Source organism: Falco biarmicus, chromosome 7 (assembly GCF_023638135.1).
Source record: "Falco biarmicus isolate bFalBia1 chromosome 7, bFalBia1.pri, whole genome shotgun sequence".
NCBI lineage: Eukaryota > Metazoa > Chordata > Aves > Falconiformes > Falconidae > Falco > Falco biarmicus.
The window spans coordinates 69708997-69727955 of record NC_079294.1 but is presented as its reverse complement, the minus strand read 5'-3'; the positions used below and the strand labels follow the sequence as shown (position 1 = coordinate 69727955).

Sequence of the window (18959 nt, the reverse complement as noted above, 5' to 3'; positions counted from 1 at the left end):
TGAGATACTGAAGCAGGTGCTCAACCATCCCATGCACCATGATGCTACAGGCACAAGGAGAAGGTGCTCCACATTGCTCTGCCATGCTCCCACCACCCACCTAGGTCCCGAGACGTCTCCTGTGCCAGTCCCACCTGCAGCACAGGGTCCTGTACCAGGAGTCAGGAGCACAGGGTACCGGTCACACCAGTAAGAAGTGCTATTCCTGGCCAAATCTACCTCTGGGGCTGTTAGAGCCCGTCCCAGTGCAGGGCACTGTGCTCAGGGTGATCCTTGACCTGCACTCCAGCCAGAAACAATTTCCCTGGGAGATGGACATTGTGAAAGGCATTGCGTAAAATGATCTAATAGGTCTTTTCTGTGACCTATTGCCATGAATTACATCTCTTCTTCTAGAACAGAATTTTTTGAAGCAGGGGATAACAACATGGGTGTTGTCCTAGTAAGGAAAAAGCAAGGGTCAACAAGGAGCTTTGTTGAGGACACCCCCTCCTCCACCATAATGGTCTCTTTGAGATTGTTCAGTATAAAAGAAACCTACAAGCTGGAAAGAACGGCAGCAAAATTTTCTGCTGGATAAGTAAAACATCACATGTGGGCTGCACAAGCCACAGGCCGCTGCAGTTTGCGGTGACAGATGCACAGAGCATTAGTCATGTACATCAAAGCGGCTCACTCAAGCCAGCCAAGGAGAACAAACGGTCCACAAGGCAAACAAACCCAGCGGAGGGGTTTTCTGCTGAAATCCCAGCTACCTGGATGGAAACAGATGGGCTGAGGCACGGCTTCGAGGCACAGCCAGCAGCATGTGGAAATTAAGAGGTTGACGTGGAGAGGCAGAGCTGCTGGGCTGGATGGAAGGTGTGCTCTTCAGACAAGATGTACTCTTGTATTTTGAGCCTTTCTCATCTTTGCTCAGCCCTCGTGAGGTCCAGGTGCCTGGTGGGGATGTGCCCTGCTCCCCGTGCCAGGCCTGGTGGGCTCCCGGGTGGGTGCCCACCCGGTGGGACGCCTCCCCCCAGGCAGGGGCTGCCCGGAGGAGATGCTGACCCAGCAGCCAGGATCCCTGTGCCATGCCGTGCCAGGGCTGGCCCAGCTCTGTGTCTCCTGTGCAATGCCAGGCAGGGGCAGAAACGACCCTGGGGACTATGCCTGGCAGAAGGGACAGTCCGTAACACGGCATGGCCACCTCCAGGCATTTCCACCAGCTACGAGATGCTGCTGAAATAAATGTTACCACACATTAGCATCTGCAAAGGGGTGCAAGCAAGCTGCTTCTCCCTACTGGGATGGCACTGCCAAATCAGGGAAAACAGACAATTCCCACTGCGTGCATCTTAAGCTAAAATGTCTCAGCAAATGCCTCCAGGTCCATCCAGGAGGTAAGTTCCAGGTATTGCAGCTCTTGCAGGGGGAAGGAAGGGGTTTGTTTGCCAAGGCTGGGTTATCAGGAAAGCCTCTGGGACACAGGTAAGAGCCGCTGGCTGTTAGGAGCCTCTTGGAGGAACACCCAGAGCTTGCAGGAGGGTTCCACATCAAGCACAGGACTGCAGGAGGCATCACAGCAGGCAGCGCAGCAGGATGTGCTCCTGACAGCAGACAGATGCTCCTGTTCGTGTATTAATGGACAACAAACAATACTTCTTGGCTAAGTCCACAAAGCTGGATATACATCGCTTTAGGGTCCCTCTGAAGGTGCTATGTCCCAGTCTTTAAGCACTTTTCTGGGCTACCCAAACTGCAAACCACCCCCCCGGCTTGGCGGGCTGCCCAGCACGTACCTGCTGCCTTGCCGAGGGTCTGCAGGCACAAAAAAAAATACAGTGACCCCCTATTATTACTGCTGGATAGAAAGACCACATTTCTGGGAAACTTCTGAGCCCCCCCCACTTTCTCTGCTTACTGGTGGCTCTCGCTTTAAGTGAAAGAAGGACAGAAAAATTACAGACATCTCGAAATCTCGAAATCCTGGGTTCCCAGATCAGCAGATGTCAATACCACAAGGGACGACTGTGCCGGCTTGTGCTGGCTCTGTGCACAGCCCAGACCCACAGGCAATCCGTGATTTTTCCCTTTAAACTGTTGCGGCCGCCTTTCTCAGCCCTGCAATTGTGGCTTTTGTGGGCCCCTAGAAAAATATTTCTAAATAGCTCTCATTTAGCCTTCAAATTTTCTGTTCGCATTTTTATTCCGTTTGTTTCTTAGCAACGAGCGCAGTTCCCAGGCTCTCTCGTTTCTCTCCCGATATTTGTCTTCACACTGAACACTGAAACCGCTGCTCAAATTAGGGGCTATAATTTTCTGGTTAAAACCCTCAACCTGTGGTTAAGCTGATCCGCAGAAATACAAAAATAAAGGCTACACAGGGTGTCCACAGACCACAGCCTTTGATACATGGGTGTTTTTTGGTCTTTCCCTCTCTTTTAAAAAAAATGTTGAAAAACTTGTGATGCTCCCCTCAGGGCATTATCGCTGAGGGGGTCTCTGTCTCTGCCCACCCCAGCTCTGCAGCAGCGATGGGGCAGCTTCGCTGCTGGGGAGCAGATGCCCACGGGACAGCACACACACAAGCACGGTGCACCCAGACCCCAGCTTGCCCCCTGTGCCTTGCCTCAACAGGCAAGAATGATTTTCAAGGCTTCTGCCAAAATAAAGGGGAAGGCTTGGGGTGCTCTGGAAATACACTGAAGGGTTGAAAGCCTCTCATTTCTGCCCTCCTTGCACCCAGCGTGGAGCATGGCTGTCACCCTGATTGAGGGAGCAGCAAGGTTCAAGAGAAGATGGGGCAGAGGCAAACAGCCTGGTGCTCCTTCCTCACTCCGAGACCTCCGCGTGCAATGAAATTCCCGTCCGTGTGAGCTGGTGTTACATGAGCCCACAGAAACACATCCATGAATTTTCCTTGTAAGCACTCTTGGGCAGGCTGAGGATGTCTGGGGGGGAATTTGTCCCCAGCTCCTGCCAGCTTTGCAAGACACCGGGACCTCCCCGATTCTCCTTCTCACCTCAGACCAGTTCCCCACAGCCCACTGGGAGGGACAGGGGATGTCCCGGTGACAGGGCGCGGTGGCATCTGGCTTGGAGAGATGCTGGCAGTCTGCTTGCTGCAAGGCTCTCTGCTCGTCCAGCCCCACGCTCTGGATGCAGAGCACCGTCCTCTTCATCAGCCCCGAGTGGCCGCAGGTGGCCGAGCATTTCTGCCATTCACCGACCCACCACCTGCGGAAATGTGAAAGAGGAAAAAAAGTCTCAGCCGGAGCACGAGCCGGGCTGTCCCGCGCCCTCCACACCGAGCACTGCAGGGTGGTGGGTTTCAGCCACCGCCGAGGGCTGCCCAGGGCCAGCAGATGTACACGAGATGCACACAGGCTTCAGCAGCCCGTAACCATCTGCGGGGCTTGGGGGAATTAGGATCCCAAGTGCGGCTTGTGCTCCAGCCCAAGGTCAGGGTGCCCGGACCGAGGGGCAGGGGTGGGTTCGTGCTCACGTTGTGCTGGGGATGGTTATTTGCACCGAGGCAGAGGGGGGCTCCTGGCCCAGGATGGTGCCCTCCTGTGCAGCTCGTAGTTGGCACACAAACACCACGCTGTGGTGGTCAGGCAGCCACAGGGGTTTGCTCAGACCAGCGCAGGGTCTAGGACCCATTCTCAAGCATGAGGGAGACGAGGGGAGCAAACCCTGGGCTGCAAATAGCTGCACACATCCTGGTGCAATCCGGGCATGGCCGCGAGTGAGGTTCCCCCAGCTCTGCTCGCTCCCTTCGGGCAGTTTGGACGTTAAAGCTTTGCTGAGGAGCAGCGAGGGGAAAGCTGGCAGACCTGGCCGGGCAGGGCTCCTCGCTGCATGTCCTCTGCTGGTCATCAGGGCGGGTGAGCGCATCGCAGTACCTCTCCTCCACAATGCCAGCCAACTTCTCCACGCAGTGCACGATCTGCCGCTGCACCCCTGTGGACACCAGCAAGGGCTTGGCTCGAGATGAAAATCAAAGTGAACCACCGAGCATCCTCTGCCATTAGGTGACAAGAGGCCCTAAGATAAGCTTGAGCTCCCCAAACCGGGGCAAACAAATTAAAACCACCGCTGAAACTGGAAGCTGAGAGCCTGCTGAGGTACTACTGATGCCCTCATGGAGCCCAACAGCACCAGTGCTCCCAGCATACCTGGGTGGGAAAAGCAGAGCTGGACACCTGGCCATCACCCGTGTGATGAGACCTCCAGAGCTCAGCTGGGCTGGAAAATGACTCTGGGTATGCAGCTGCAAAGCAGGGACACCTGGGACTGGATGGATGGATGGATGCAAGCAACACCGGTCCAGCCAGGACACAGGCTCCCCGGCATTACGAGCAGCAGACCCCAGCCAAAGCCCCTCCCTGGGGCTGTCAGGACACAGTGTCTGTCCAGCACAAGGCAACCTCAGCTCCTGCCCAGAGACCAAATCCAGGGATGCTCACGCAGAAAGCTAAAAACAGATAGCAGAGAGAGTTGACAAACCTTGTACTCCCTTAGAAAACACCCACCAAATTACACCTGTTCTGCCAGCGCTTAGGGATGCCAGGAAATACCTAAGGAATAGCGAGGGTTTCCACAGAAGACAAGGTGAGGACAACCATGTCCAGGACCGTCAGAGCCTCGCAAACTCCGTGGGACATCTCCGTGTGCCCTCTCGGTGCTCTGTCTCTGCACCAAGCGGTTCACAGAGACAAGGCAGGTTAAAAGCAGGAATATCTCCACCCTTCTGCTGGCTCCTGCTGATAGATTTCTACAACTCCAGCTTGGTCCTGGTGGCCTCTGGTCACAAGCAATGCAAGGGGCACTGATGGATGAGTTATGCTGGGAGAGCTGCTGAGCAAAAGTCTCTGGAGTAAAACCTTTAGTATCCTTTAGCTTTTATAGTGAGCAGCGAGATGAAGGAGATGCAAAAAAATGCCGTTCCACAAGCTGCCTAATGGGATTTGATAGTGATGCAGCCAGTAGAGGCTTTGCAGAAAACATCCCGCTGCCGGAGAGGCCACTTGGCTGGGGGAAAAGCCTTTCCCCACCTCTAACCTTACAAAAAGCCTCTGCAGCCACAGCACAGGGTGCACTGTGATGTTTGGGGCTGCCAAAACCACGCAGAGGAGCACACGTAGGGCAGGATGGCCAGTGGTGGAGATGCTGCAGCCAACAGTGGGCACACTGTCCTGGCACCACCATCCAGGCACCGGAGTATGTGTGCACATGTGTGTGCATGCATGCTGAGGCTTTCAGGGGGGCTGTGGCCGAAGGGGAACCAGCCGCCAGCAGCACGGCTCTCTTTGGCAGCCTTCTGCCCCAGCCGCAGCTCACGGGTAAATCACCCGGCAAAGCCTCGTGGCCCAGCCTGCAGCATTCATGGGGTGACATTTTAAAGGATGACCTCACTGCTGCCTCGCTGCCTGTTTTTGTCCTCCCTTTTGCAACACATACTTGACCTGTGACTTGGAAGAGCTGTAAATATTAACCACTGCCATCAGCTGAGATTGATAGAACCCTGCTGAAGCTGCTGAGCTGTGCCCTGGCTCTAGCACTTGGGAGCCGATGGGGCCGGCAGGGCTGGAGCCAGCCCCCACAGAAGAGGCTCAGCCTGAGCTCTCCCAAATCTGTGTCACTGCACACTCCATCATCCAGCCCAGGGAGAGGGGCTCAACCCTCCTCCAGCCGATTGCTCGTGGCCAGATGGGATAAGCATCCTCACCTGGCTCCTGCCTGATGTGCCTCTGTATTTCCTTTCCATCCTGGAAGCCAACTACTCAAACCTTGCAAAGGAAAGCTGGTTTTAAACAAAAGCGAGTGCCCTCAGCTCCCGTCCCCCTCAACTCCCCATGCTGCAGGGCCCCTGCAAACCCACAGCGAAGAGCTCTCAGTGTAAATGTATGAAAAATGACCTGCCAGCTCCTGCTGCAAGCAGGAATCCACACCTGTTTCTCAGGAACAGGCAGGAAACCTCTCCTGGCACTCTGAACCACTGAGAAAGTATAAGTGTCCTTGAATTCCCTTTCTTTCCAGTGGCAGCTGCTCTCCAGGAAGCACTCACTGGTCCCAGCCTCCCCCCTTGCAACGTGCCTGAATCGTCCGCCTCCATCAGCTGCCGCAAAAGCTGCCCCAGGATGCCCAGCCCTGGGATGCACTGGGGTGGGAGCAGGGAAAGCATGGGCACCACGCACCCTCCCATGTGCTCTCCATAAAACCCTGGAAACAATCCCCCCTGGAGAGGCCCAGCCAGATGGGAGACTGGCCCTTCAACACTCCCTGGATTTCTCTGAAGCCCTTTTGTCTCCATCCCCCTGTCGCCAAGGAACAGCCAAGGAACACCCGGCAGTAACAGGACACCGAGCAAGGAGCAAGTGCTGATAAAGCCTGGGGTCCGGTGGGCGAACACAGCGGGGCTCTGGAGAGCGGTGACCTCAGCAGATGCCACCTCCCCCTCCCCAAGACCTCCTGAAACCAAAGACCTAGGAATTTCTAAGGCATCCCCACGGTACGAGGATGCAAGCCCCGAGGTCCCGCTGGAGCTGCACTCACCAGTGCCGCATGTGGCAGTGCATGTGGTCCAGGAGCCAAAGCGCCAGAGGAATTCTGCCTGCTCGATCTCGTTCTCGCTGTCGGCCGGGCGCTGGATGGTGTACTGGTACCGCACGCCGGGGTTGGTCTCCTGAAACAGCAGCTGTGGGGAGACAAAGGGCCGTCAGGGAGGCTGGCTAGTGCACAGCAGTCGCCGCTGGCCACTGCACCCCAGCAGCTTTGCAGAAGATAACCACCTGCCCAGCACGGCCACAAAGATGCAATTCTCTATCCAGCTCCATACCAGGGCTGCATTACCTGCATCACCTGTACCCCAGCAGCAGCTCACAGCGATTTCAGAAACAGGGTTGGCAAATGGCTGAAGCAGTGTAGGAGCAGAGGAGCTGCCCTCGCTCACAGCATTGCGCTCATGGCAGCGTCAGGTAATAATAAAAAAAATAACAGTGACAACACTGAGAATCACCGGGTTTTATGTGTCCACTGATGAAGAGGCTGGAAAGATTCTCCTGTTAATCCCACTCAGTCCCACTGCTGCATGCATCCCGTCCAAGGACTATCTCAAGGTTCAGCATGATGAAGGGCCCAGGACGGCCAGTTGTCCCCTTCCCTGTCCCCTTCCTGCAGTCGGACCTGGGGCAGGAGGTTTTGCATGTGCCATCGCTGGGCCCAGCCCAGCCCCAGGGTCTGCAGCACGCGGGCAGGAATGACCCTCCGTTGGTCAGGAGCACACTGAGCAACATCTGCCTCCCTCCATCACTCTTCCTAAACTCTTCAGCAAGGGATGGAGTCACGGCTGGAAGGAGGCTCCGACAGCTCCCAGCCCTGTGCACTGGGCTGATGGTGGCTGGCCCAGATGGACGGACACTCAGGTGACAATCAGTGGCAGGGACCTGTCCTTTGGCATGGTGGCAGAAGGAAGGGAAAGGGACAGCAGCATTAGCCCAGCCCTGCAGAAAAGGACTCAAATCTCACCTCTGCCACTTCAGCATCTGCCCTGGGGAAGCACCGCAGCATGTCTTGGCTTGAGATGCTGGCTACCCGTGTCGGTTCCTGTCTGCACTTCCAACCTGCCACCAACGTGCCCCAGATGGCACCAGTATCCCTGTGGGAGCATCCCCCTGGAGTGACACCCCACTCAAGCTGTGGAAGCAGCAGCTGTGGCAAACAGGAGGGAGCCACTGGCAGCAAACACCAGCGATGGCTCATGGCAACATGGGCCTGAAGGAACTTCCTTAATCGCTCCCCGCTTGCAAGGTGTTCCTGCTGCTCTTGACATGCACAAAGCAGCTCCTGCAGTCAACAATCCTGCCCGAAGCACCTCCTGCACCAGCACTTGGCAAAGGCTGGAGTTTAACTTGTTTTTCTTAGCCTAAGCGCTCCCATTATGGCCAAAGCTTTGTTGTTCTTGGAGCTTTGGCAGGAGCAAGGGCATCTTTCCAAAACCTCTTCACGAATATTGAAACTTTTTGCCAAAAGCTTTTAATTGGGTTACAAAATCCCAGAAAGTCATTTGCTGGTGCTGAGCAAGCCAGCATCGCCATCAACAGCAGCACGGGGTGGCAGGCGAGCCCAGCATCCCGCTCACATTTCAGCCTGAGCCTCTGCTGAAAGAAATGCAGCAGGTGAAGGCTTCAGCTGCCCAGTGCGGCCAGGCTTGTGCAAAGGGGCTGATGCTCAGGAAGAGTGCATCGGGCTGAGCGGCGTGTGCCGGGGCAGGGGAGGCTCCTGGGGGTCTGTGGGACATCACCTCCGCAGCCGTCACCGCCTCTGCACCACACTTTGCACCGCAAGGAATTTCAGCCTGGTGCCAGCTGTGCCACCGTCCATGGGACGATTTCCACCGGCTTCTCCAGGAGAAAGCTTGGCCTCACAGGCACGAGGATGTTGGCTGCCAATAGCTTTGCATTAACTGGCAGATCCCTCACTCCTGACCATCCTGATGGCCATTCCCAGGGGAAGGAACTGCAGGGACAGGCGCAGCAGCACAACGGGGACCTGCAGGGCAGGGGCCAGCCCCAAACCCCCCTCACCAAACTGCCTTTCCCCCCCCCACCTCCCCCCCCGAGACAGTTACAGCCCCTGCAAAGCTGTGCAAAACTCATTGAAATATAAAGCCGTGCTGAAAAGTAAATCCCCCAGGCAACTCTTTTCCATGGATACAAGGTGAAAATTAATAGAGTGGGGTCAGTTTGCAAAATAAAGCAATTTCCAGATAAGCCCCAGAGCCGTGGCGGTTGCAGCAGAGCAGGGGATTAGCAACAGTCAAGTTGGGCTCATATTAAAAGCATTTGCAGGATGCACCAGGTGGGCTCGGAGCAGGAGCAGCCCCTGGGCAGCTGCCCACGCTTGGGGAAGCAACTTCTCTTTCAGAAACAGTGAGCAGCATCCCAGCTGCAGGGAAGCAAACGTGTGCTCCCATCGTGGAGGCAAAGACAAGAGACTTTCCTGCTGACCCAGAGGTAAAAGGACCATCAGGCTGAGCAGGTTCACATGGAGATAAATATCCCCTGAAGTCTGTTATCTGCTCCCCCAGCGTCTGCTCTGCTCTGCACAAAGGCTGGAGGCACCGGACGGGAGCAGGAGCTGGGCAGGTGCTCTCTTGCTTGCAACTCTGCCATCCTGGAAACGCACTACTGCGATGCTTGTTTTAACGTATTGCTTTTTCTTGGGTTTATGTGGTTAATTGTAACCTCTCGTGCCCAGACCTGGGCGTGCAGAGCGGCAGGTCCCCTGCCCTGCGAGCGCAAGGCAGCATCACTCTGTGATGGGGCTTGCCTCCTCAAAGCCTCGGGGCTTTGATGAAAGATAGTGACTTATTCTGGGGAGGGAAGTAGCTTTATGGAAATTCCCACATGCAAAAAGAGTAAAACCTGACATTTCTAGTTGTTTCAGACAAGTTAAAATTATCCTTCTGGATTTTTACCTCCTGCCTCAAGGGCTTTTGCGAGGAAGGGCAGTACCCTGGGCAGCATCACCCGGTTTGGACCATGGAGCACAAATCCCCGGGCCAAGCTCCTTGCCACGGTGCCAGGTGGTGCAGAGGAGGGCACAGCACTGCCGAGGGGTGCTGGTGGGCCACCCTCTGCCACCACCCATGGCACCACGACAGCTCCCAGCTCCCACTGCCTCCACCAGCGGCTCCAGCCCTGCCAAAAGCACCGCGGGCTCTTCCCCTGCTCTTGATAAGATATGGGAAAGGGCTCCGGAAACGGGCTCTTTCTCCTCATGCTCCCTCTCTCCTGTGTAAATATTTTCAGGAATGCTGCAAAGGGGACGAGGCTCAGCTGGAAGTGGCGTGGGCTGGAAACACTCTCCGGGCCGGCAGTGCTCGCCTGGCTTCTCCCCACGTCGGCTCCCACAGAAACACGCTCGGTGGAGATCCAGTGGCTCTGTCCCCCCCAGCCTCCCCACCGTGCACCCCGACCACCACGGACCTGGATCCACACAGGCTCCACGGTGGGTCCTGGGGAGGTGAGGTTCTCCCAGTTCCCTGTCCTCTTGTAGGTGAAGGTGGTCCCTGCCACCCTGTAGTCCCCATTCCACTGGATGGTCCAGCCGCCGTTCAGGAAATACTTCTCCGGGTCCTCGCTCCGCAGCGCCAGAAAATTCCCAGCTTCTGCAACTTCTTCAATCTGGATCTCCCGGGCTCCCACAGGAATAATCCCAATATCGACGTAACCTGGGAATGGAACCAAGTGTTTGTCTTGGGGGAGTCAAAAATGTGACAGAGATGATCTGTGCCCTTGGATGGGAGCTAGCGTCCCTTGGGTGGATGCTAGCGTCCCTTGGGTGGGTGCCAGCATCATGCCAATCCTTACATCCCTGTAAGTCACTGTTCTGCACCAAATCCCGCCTTGCACTGAGCCCAGCTGCATTCCCTGCCAGGAGAGCCTGTCACAGAGGGAGATATATCCCGCGTGGGTGCTGGCAAGGCATTTACCACACTTTCAACATGTCCTTGTCAACACACAAAATCTCCTTAAACCTCTCCAAACTGGCCCCAGCATCCATGGATTTGTTTTCAGGCCTTTAGACACAAAGAACAGTAATGGGATATTTTTCTCCCAGGCAGCAAGGAGTGTGATGCCAACGTAACATCTCCCCATGCTGCCTCTTGGGTCTTATCCCATCAAAATCAACGAGTCGGGATTAAAAACCATCCTGCAAGCAAGCAAGCAGCAGCAGCGAGCCCAGCTCCGTGTGGAACAGGCACCTGATGTTTTGGGAGCAGAGCGCCCTTACCCAGCCCTTCGCTGTCCTCGAAGGTCTTCTTGACGGTGTGGCAGGTGGAGCCGTCCCCGTGGCAGACCCCGCACCGGTCCTCCACTGCGTTGGAGTCGATCTCATAGTCACAGCCCACGTTCTGCAAGGCAGCCCCGTCAGCCGCGCGGCCCCCGCCTCGCCCCGCACCATTGGCCGTGGGAGGAACAAGGGAGAGGAGGACCAGCCTTGGTCCTAAATGGTGGGAAATAAGGACTGTTCGGTGGGAGAGAGGGGCCAGCTGGAGGCTTTTTGGAGGATGGGCAGCGATACAGCCACATCGGCTGCAGCAGGGGTTTCCCTAACAGCCTCACCGTCCTGCTGCCCTGCTCATACGCAGCGAGGATCACAACCCACATCTCGTTTTCTCCTTTTTCTACCCGAGTCCCCAGGCAGCAGAGCCTGTCAGCACACATTATGTTCCAAACCAAGCTGGGAAAGCCCCTCAGTCCTTGGTCCTGCTAGTTCTGTTTCAAAACACTTCCCCAAAACCTTTTTTTATATTCTGCTGAAACCCTTTACATCTTGTGCCAAACTGCTTGACCTACGCAGAGCCAGAGCCTCCCTGTGTTTTTGCACCATAAACACACAGCCAAGCCCCCAGAGGGTCCCGCTGGGGGCTGTGCCAGCTAAGAGCGTCTGTAGCGAGCCGGGTTTGACTCTGGTGTCACAGCCAGCAGCAAGCGCAGAGGTGATGCGGATTCTGTATGCAGCGAGCTCTGGCTAAACGTGCCATCATCTGCCACGAGCTGCTGGCTCGCACCTCGTTCTATGGGCCAAGTAAAAATAACAACCCCTGCGCTCCCTCCAGCCCATGCACTGGCGTGCCGCAGCCTTTGAAATAATCTACAGGCTGTTACAGGAGGAAACGGGACCTTCCCCGAACCTCTGCTGCTGCCGAGCCCCTGCCCGCTGCTGCTGGCAGCACAGAAGTTTCCACAAATGGTTTTTACATAAGAGGCTGCAAGGAAACCAGTTGACTGATTATTTTCCCTCTTTTCTGCTGTTTTTTGTGCTGTCCAAAAAGCCTGCTTTCCAAAAAACCTGTTTTTCCAAAAAGCCTTTTGGAGAGCCTCTCTATCCAACACGGTGGCAGACGCGGCCATGTCCCCTCCCGCCCGTGCGAGCCCCTGGTGACAGGCGGCCATGAGCTTGGCAGCAGCATGGCTTTGGTACATCCCGTGGTGGGAATCTGCCCTGCAGACCACACACAGCTCAGACCGCTACCCATTCCCTAATTCAACCGAAATCCAACGTCCTGCACGTGTGCTTTATTCTATCCTAAACCTTGGGACTGCTTCCCTAGGGAAAAGGAAGGTGTGAATGAAGGGACCGTCTCGCTGCCACCAAAGGCAGCTGGAGGACACAGGGCAAAGCTCAGCAAAGCCTCCCCAGCATCTCCCAGATGATTCACAGCGCTGCCTGCGCCACCTCCACCAGATTCCCGTGCCTCCCACGCTGCCCCAGCCAGCAGCCAGAGCAACGCCGCTGCATGTTGCAGCACGTTTGTAGGGAGCTTCCAAGAAAGAAAAATAATGTCCCAGAAGGACAAATCCCAGTGCTGGGAGAGGCTGCCAAGCCAGGGGAGCCATCTCCATTGCTGCAGGTCAGACCCCCAGCTGCCAGCACTGGATGCACTTGGGATGCAGGGCTGGGCACCCTCTCCATGCACCCTTTCATATCCCCGACCTTATTTGCAAGTGAAACTTCTCTTCCTCTGTTTTCTGGGGTTTCATAGAACCACAGAATGGTCTGGGTTCGAAGGGACCTTAAAGACCATCTCGTTCCAACCCCCTGCCATGGGCAGGGACACGTTCCACTAGCCCAGGTTGCTCCCAGCCCCATCCAGCCTGGCCTTGGTGGTGCTCTGTGAGGCCAGCACAGAGGCTGAGATACGTCTGCACCACACACCTCATGGAAATATGGAAAGCTTCCAAGAAGTGAATGACAAAACAAGCAAGCACAGCCCATCGGTGCATGTGAGAGAGGGGACAGTGTTCACCTAAGGGACGGGTCACGGCACCCGCCTGCATTTCCCTGAGCCCGGGGGTCCTTGGGCTCCCTCCCCAGCGGTACCCGGCACAGGACCCACCTTGCAGATGCCGTTGATGCACATGTCGCGACTGGCGTTCATCTCGTAGCACGGTGTCCCGTCGATGACGGCATCCCGCAGCTTTTCTGCAAAGTATTCGTCCTCTGGCCGGCAGTGCAGCTCGCAGGGGTTAACTGGGGAACCCAACAGGCAGAAACTAAACCCAAGCAGCCTGGGGCCACCTCCAAAAACATAAATTAACCCTGCAAGCCCAGCCATAGTTTTAAAATACGGCATAAACACGCTGCCAGGCGAATATGAAGGTATGAAAAGCAAAATCAAGCCGTTAGCAAGACTCTGTTTCAGGTTTTCCATTGGGGCTGCAGGCAGAAGCCCAGCAGCGGGCTTTGCCCTCCACTCACTGTTGTTGGGCACCGGCGTCCACTTGTAGAGTTTCCCTTTGTAGAGCATGGGGTTGAACTGGCTGCACTGGACCTGGCGGAAGGAGGGCTTGTCGGGGGGACACAGCCTGACGTTGCAAATCCGGAACCGCTTCCGCTCCCCCAGGCAGTACCTGCCCCCGTACTTTGGCCTGTCCGTACATGGGAGGGGAATAAGAAAATCAAAGGATCACAGAAGGGTTTGGGTTGGAAGGGACCTTAAAGATCACGTAGAGTCCCACCCGTGCCAGGGGCAGGGACACCCCCCCCAGCCCAGGCTGCTCCCAGCCCCGTCCAGCCTGGCCTTGGGCACTGCCAGGGATGGGGCACCCACAGCCTCTCCGGGCAGCCTGTGCCAGCGCCTCGCCGCCCGCACGGGGAAGGATTTCTTCCTAATACCTCATCTAAACCCATCCTCTTTCAGTCTAAAACCATTATCCCTGTCCTACCTAACAGAGACCCACCACACACAAGGGGAAACTCCCCTTCCACTCACAGCTACAGGAGGGTGCGTTTGTACCTGCTGCTGAGGTTTGATCTCAGCATGAATCCACCTGGGCCACCGGGAGCTCTCCCAGTTACAACCCACAGGTCGCTCTGCTGCGATGTTCGTGTAAGGAACCGTGTAAGGCTACGAATCCGACACCCATTCCAGCATGACCCATGCTCCACTGAGCAAGCTTTTGAAATCCGTGGAAACCATAGCCCACGTCCTTCTCAGAGTCCCTCCTGGACCAACTCCCTGCTGCTGCCGTGGCTGCCGCGCTGTGCTACGGGACAATGCACGGTGAGACCGTGGGCCAAAGGCAGCTTTTCCTGATGGCTCTCAAGCTGAACCAGCTACATCTTGGGTCTTGCCCCTCCTGACAGCCTCTCCTTAACATTGGAAATATGGCCAATTTTATAGGTCTAGTGTACGACGCTATAAAAGCAATTATTAAAGTTACGTGTCCCTGGCAGTGTTCATGTCTGAAGCCCCCTCACCTCCTGCAGCTGCAGCCGGGCACCCCTCCCCAGGAGGTAAAACATCTCCTCCACCATCCTGGGTACCGCAGCTGATGAGATGCCAGCGCTCCCAAGAGCCAGGTCAGCCAGGTGCCCATTCTGTGGCTGCTCTGGAGGAGCTGCTCTCCATCCTGCCCGGGATGCGCTTCCCGCTCTGCTCCTCTACTGCCCAAGGGAATGGCAAAGCTGCCACTGGGCTTTTTAAAGCAAGAGGGACTTTAAAAGCAACAATATTTTTTTCTCAGATGCCAACAGACTCTCAAAATACTGCCACTGTCTCCTGATGCTTTTTCCTTTGGTCACAGCACTCTCCATGGCCCATGGCCCCATGATCTCATGAAAATTACTTTTCCCCTGATCATCTAAGTTTGGGCACACTTTGCTGAAGAGAATAAAGTTAATTATTATTTTAGGGTTGTGTTTACATACCCTGCCCTGAGGAAATGCCTGCGGGAGGAGGACTGCCCAGCACACACATTTGTTCACTCCATCCAAAAGGCAACGCTGAAGATTTACCTACAGTGGCCAAAGCAAACAACTGCCCAGCGAAATTCTGCTGCTTTTCCAGTGTTTGCTCTCCTGCCCACCCGCAGCTGTGTTTAAAACACTCCATAAACTACAACTGCACTTCTGCCACAAAACTCATGTCAAACACAAATCCAGCTCTTGACCTGGAACTGAGATTACACAGCACTTCTTTAAACAGCTCAATAGCACGTGCTAAAAGCAACACGTCCGTGGAAGAAACTGGGCAGAAAGCACATCTGGGCTCATTAGAGCGTCTGTTCCTGCGGCTTTCAGAGCTCCTCAGGCCATTGAAAAGCGACTGCCACTGGGACATTGCTCACAAAGCCCTTTTCTCTCCCCTCCCAGGGCACTCTGACACCTGGGCAAGCCGGGGGCTTTGGCTGAATACAACGCGACAGCGATTTGGTGACCAAGGGGTCATCCAGGGAGCAGGTGGGTCAGCCCAAGAAACCATGGGATGGACAAGGCTGCGCCTCCATCAGTGCCCAGATGCTTCCAGGAGAGAGGCAGTGCTGGCTGCTGTGGCTGGGCACAGGTCAAAAATCACTCATGGGCAATGGGGTGATAAACAGCAGCAGAATTTTTCAAAATGACTCTGAGTCAGGCTCAAAGAATGCCTGTTTTTCTTTTCTGTCATTAAAAGACACTGGATATGTTTTAAACCTACAAGCGCGGAGTCCTCGCTCTTTGTTTTGAGTCACATGGCAACGTCCCTCTGCCTGCACGGAGTGGGAGCAACTTATATGTGGAAGGAGACAGAGCAAACTCAGCCCCTCCAGAAGCTTCCACTGCCCAGCCGGCTGGATAACCCCGTGAAATGAATCCCAAGTGTTTCAAAAGCACATTGTTGGGACCGGTAACTGCCTAACGGCGCGGTTTGCCGTGCGATGCAGACAGGTGCAGGACCACACTGGCCAGACGCCGGTCCCCAGCTTTATGGGGTGATAAGGAATCGTTGGGCTCATCTCTTAAATGGGGTCGCGTGGAGGGGCTGGGGGAGCCCCGGGGGAGCGAGGGCTGGCTTACGTGGGGTTGCTGCACTGCCTCTCGGCGCTCTGCACGCCCGCGCCGCAGCTGCGGGAGCAGGCAGCCCACGAGCTCCAGGAGCCCCAGCCGCCGTCGATCGCGTCGGGACGGTAACCCACGGGCACGCACTCGCCATTGAAGCACCACTGCAAAGGGATGGGCCAGACGAAGAGAAAACAAGGTTTAAGGATGCAGTAATGGACGTTGAGTCTGAGAGCCCGGCTGCGGGGAGTACTGAAACCCAGCACCCACACTGCCCCGTGGAAATCCACGCTTCGCTCACACGGAGGTGTCGGGGGTCAGCGGGGCTCTGCCAGAGCCCGGCACAGCTCTAAGCAATAGGAAATTCAGAGATGTTGGGCTGTTTGAGGATTTGTCTCAGGCAACGCATCCAAACCTCCACCAAGACCCCTCAGCAAGGGGATTCATAGCCCGATCCGAGCCCAGAGGGAAGAGCCAGCCAGGCACAGCCACGGACAAGGGCACAGCAGGAGGTTTCGCAGGGGGCAGTGGCTAAGCCCAGGGTCACCCCCAGCGCTCTGGGGCCAGCTCTCCAGGAGGGGACACTGAACCTAACAAGCAGAGACATTTATGTTAACTTGGGCAGGAAAACCCTGTTCTGGAAAAGCGATGCACAACAGCTCTGTCCCAGGACTGCCGCAGGACAGGAGCCAGCATCACCCATGCAAGGGTGACCAGAGCTGGCTGCAGACAGCTGGTCCCCTCCGCACCCCACGCCCAGCACAGCACCCACCGAGCTGCCGCAGCGCTGCTGGACCCCCCTGGACCCCAGAGTGGGGAGAGGTGCCTGCCCTGCGGGGGGGCAGGACCCAGAGACCAGCACCCACGACTGCAGCAGACCGAGAGCAGCAGAAGCCCTGTACCCTCCTGCCACGGTAATTAACGGCGGGTTTCACCTTCTGAAGGTGTTTTCAGCTTGGCTGGAGTCAGTCCCTCCCTGGCACCTGCAGGTTTTTGGGCAGAGCAAGGGCAGCGAGAAGAGCCTGCCCTGGTGGGCTGGAGCCTGTGAAATTCTGGTGTGCAGAACAAGGAGCCTCTGCAGCCGCAGAGGGGACTGCCCCCCCTTACCTTGTTCTCCCCACATGCTGTACCGTCAACGGCAGCGTCCAGCTTGGAGTGGCACGTGTTCCCCACCGTGCACCACAGTGTGTTGCAGACGCTCTGCAGAAAACATGGTTGCACAGGACACAGTTAGTGCACTGGCCGACCCATGCAAAGCCCCCCACCCGCAGGGAGCCCCTCCAAGCCACGCAAGCCCATGTTACATCAGGGAGGACCCTGGCTTACATCCATGTCGTCGCAGAAGGTGGAGTAGGCACCGTACTGCAGCCGGCACTGGTGGCTCACATCGTAGAGGACGCCCGGGGGCACCAGGGGGTAGTCCAGCACCTCCCGGGCAGGGGGGTCATCCAGGCACAGCCCCCAGCCCCGGCTGAAAGACAAAGGTCAGAGCAGCATCACCACCAGCCTGGCACACCCATACAACACTCCGGCAGCTGCTAATGGAGGAGCTGAGCATCTCAGTAATGCACACTCACTATGAGAAGTAATTAGCGTTTCTAGCTGATATGACCCTGGCTCTCCAATCAGCCCTGGAGCCGCTCCAGCATGCAGAGGGGCACGTGTGGGTACCTGCTTTTCAGGGTGGGTGCTCACTCCTGCAGCGATCACCCCACGGCCCCTGGGCAGGGCAGGTTATGGGGAGGCAAAGGCAGCACCAGCTTCTCTGTGCAGCTGCTGGGTCGGTGCCTTGCACACTCCCCCTTTCGCATCTGGGATGCCCCTCTCCCCCTGACAGAAAGCCAGAAATATCATTTTCCCTGGGAATAATCCCCTGGATTTGTGCTTTGTGAACAAGTCATCAGCTCAGACCTCAGCTGGGACCCCGCTTTTGCCATTCAAGGCGAAGGGTTTCATCAAACAAACATCTCATTGCTGAGAAACAGATGCTGTCCCTGTGCTCGTACATCACGCTGACCCCAGAAACATCCCTGCGGACACCGCAACCCGTGTGTCAACTAAGAGAAATAAAGTAGATTGTCAGCGGCAAAACGCACTCACCCTCCTACTTGCCACTACAAACAGTGCTCAAATTGTGCTGGACAGGCTGTCTTTAGAAAAAGAGATATTAAAACTGAGCTATCAAGGCAGCCGGTGGCAGGCAGCCAGGCTGCGGGAGCCGCAAGGGACGGTCCTGGCTGCCTCTCTCTACTCCGAGTGCCTTTGCTACGGTATTTCACAAACACACAAGAAATTGTCACTAGTTTAGCTTTCAGTGTTGATTTAAACAAACTTGTTTCCAGCAAGGCAGTCTCTGGCGAGGGTTTCTCAGCAGATTAGATTACTTTGGCTTGTTGTGATTGGGAACAGGTCTAAATTAACTTGAAACAAGATTCCTTTTTAAGCCAAACCAGCAACAGAGAAACAAGGGCCAGCAGCACGGGAGAGCTCCTGCTTTGGGGTACTGGAAGTGCCACAGGGCGATGACCAGCAGATGTGGCATCTCTCCTCCCTTTCCCATCCCACCCCAGTGAGGTTCACACTGGACACCTGCAAACAGCTCGCTTGGCTGGAGACAACCCCTTCAAATACCGTATGTTTTTACAAGCAGCTTCCCTGTTGGAAAAATCAGTAAACAGGTTGCTTTCAGCAGCCCAGGGGCTCTAAAGTCTCTGCTCCCAAGTTCACAACAGCGGGAGCATCCTGCCTCTCCCAGCCCGGCGGGGAGGGAAGGATCACTGCGGGCGCTGCAGGGCTGAGCTGCGATGAATTAAGTGTGGAGAAGGCAGCTGGTCGCAGGATCGCGGTGCAGCCTGCTCCAGGCATACAGAGGCACTGCAGCTCTTTTTTTTCTTTACCTGCTAGGTGGAAAACACTTCAAAGGAAGTTCTTTAAAAATGGAAAGAATGATATATTTACTGGGGAAAGTCCAGGCTTAAGCACTGGGCTACTGCATGAGCTACATGCATGATACCTGTGCTCCTTTGGACTAGTTCACCAACTGTCTGTTTGGGTACCAGCACATGGGTCCCCGCACATCACCCCAAAACCGCCCCCAACCCTCTCCTTGCCCTCTGCTACGCTTGTGGCACTTTCTGTCTTGCCCC

General features: G+C 55.9%; 1 protein-coding gene across 1 annotated transcript in view; it reads right to left on the bottom strand.

Moving 5' to 3' along the window:
• ADAMTS7 (ADAM metallopeptidase with thrombospondin type 1 motif 7) overlaps positions 1 to 18959 on the bottom strand; it is a 50603-nt gene that overhangs the window by 16472 nt on the left and 15172 nt on the right. The window contains exons 9-18 of the mRNA XM_056347839.1: positions 17140 to 17284; positions 16921 to 17013; positions 15832 to 15977; positions 13255 to 13424; positions 12893 to 13026; positions 10783 to 10903; positions 9975 to 10219; positions 6541 to 6682; positions 3819 to 3945; positions 3006 to 3219 (exon numbers count right to left, since the gene is read on the bottom strand). Coding sequence (XP_056203814.1) covers positions 3006 to 3219; positions 3819 to 3945; positions 6541 to 6682; positions 9975 to 10219; positions 10783 to 10903; positions 12893 to 13026; positions 13255 to 13424; positions 15832 to 15977; positions 16921 to 17013; positions 17140 to 17284 — 1537 coding nt within the window. The remainder of the gene's footprint in view (positions 1 to 3005; positions 3220 to 3818; positions 3946 to 6540; positions 6683 to 9974; positions 10220 to 10782; positions 10904 to 12892; positions 13027 to 13254; positions 13425 to 15831; positions 15978 to 16920; positions 17014 to 17139; positions 17285 to 18959) is intronic.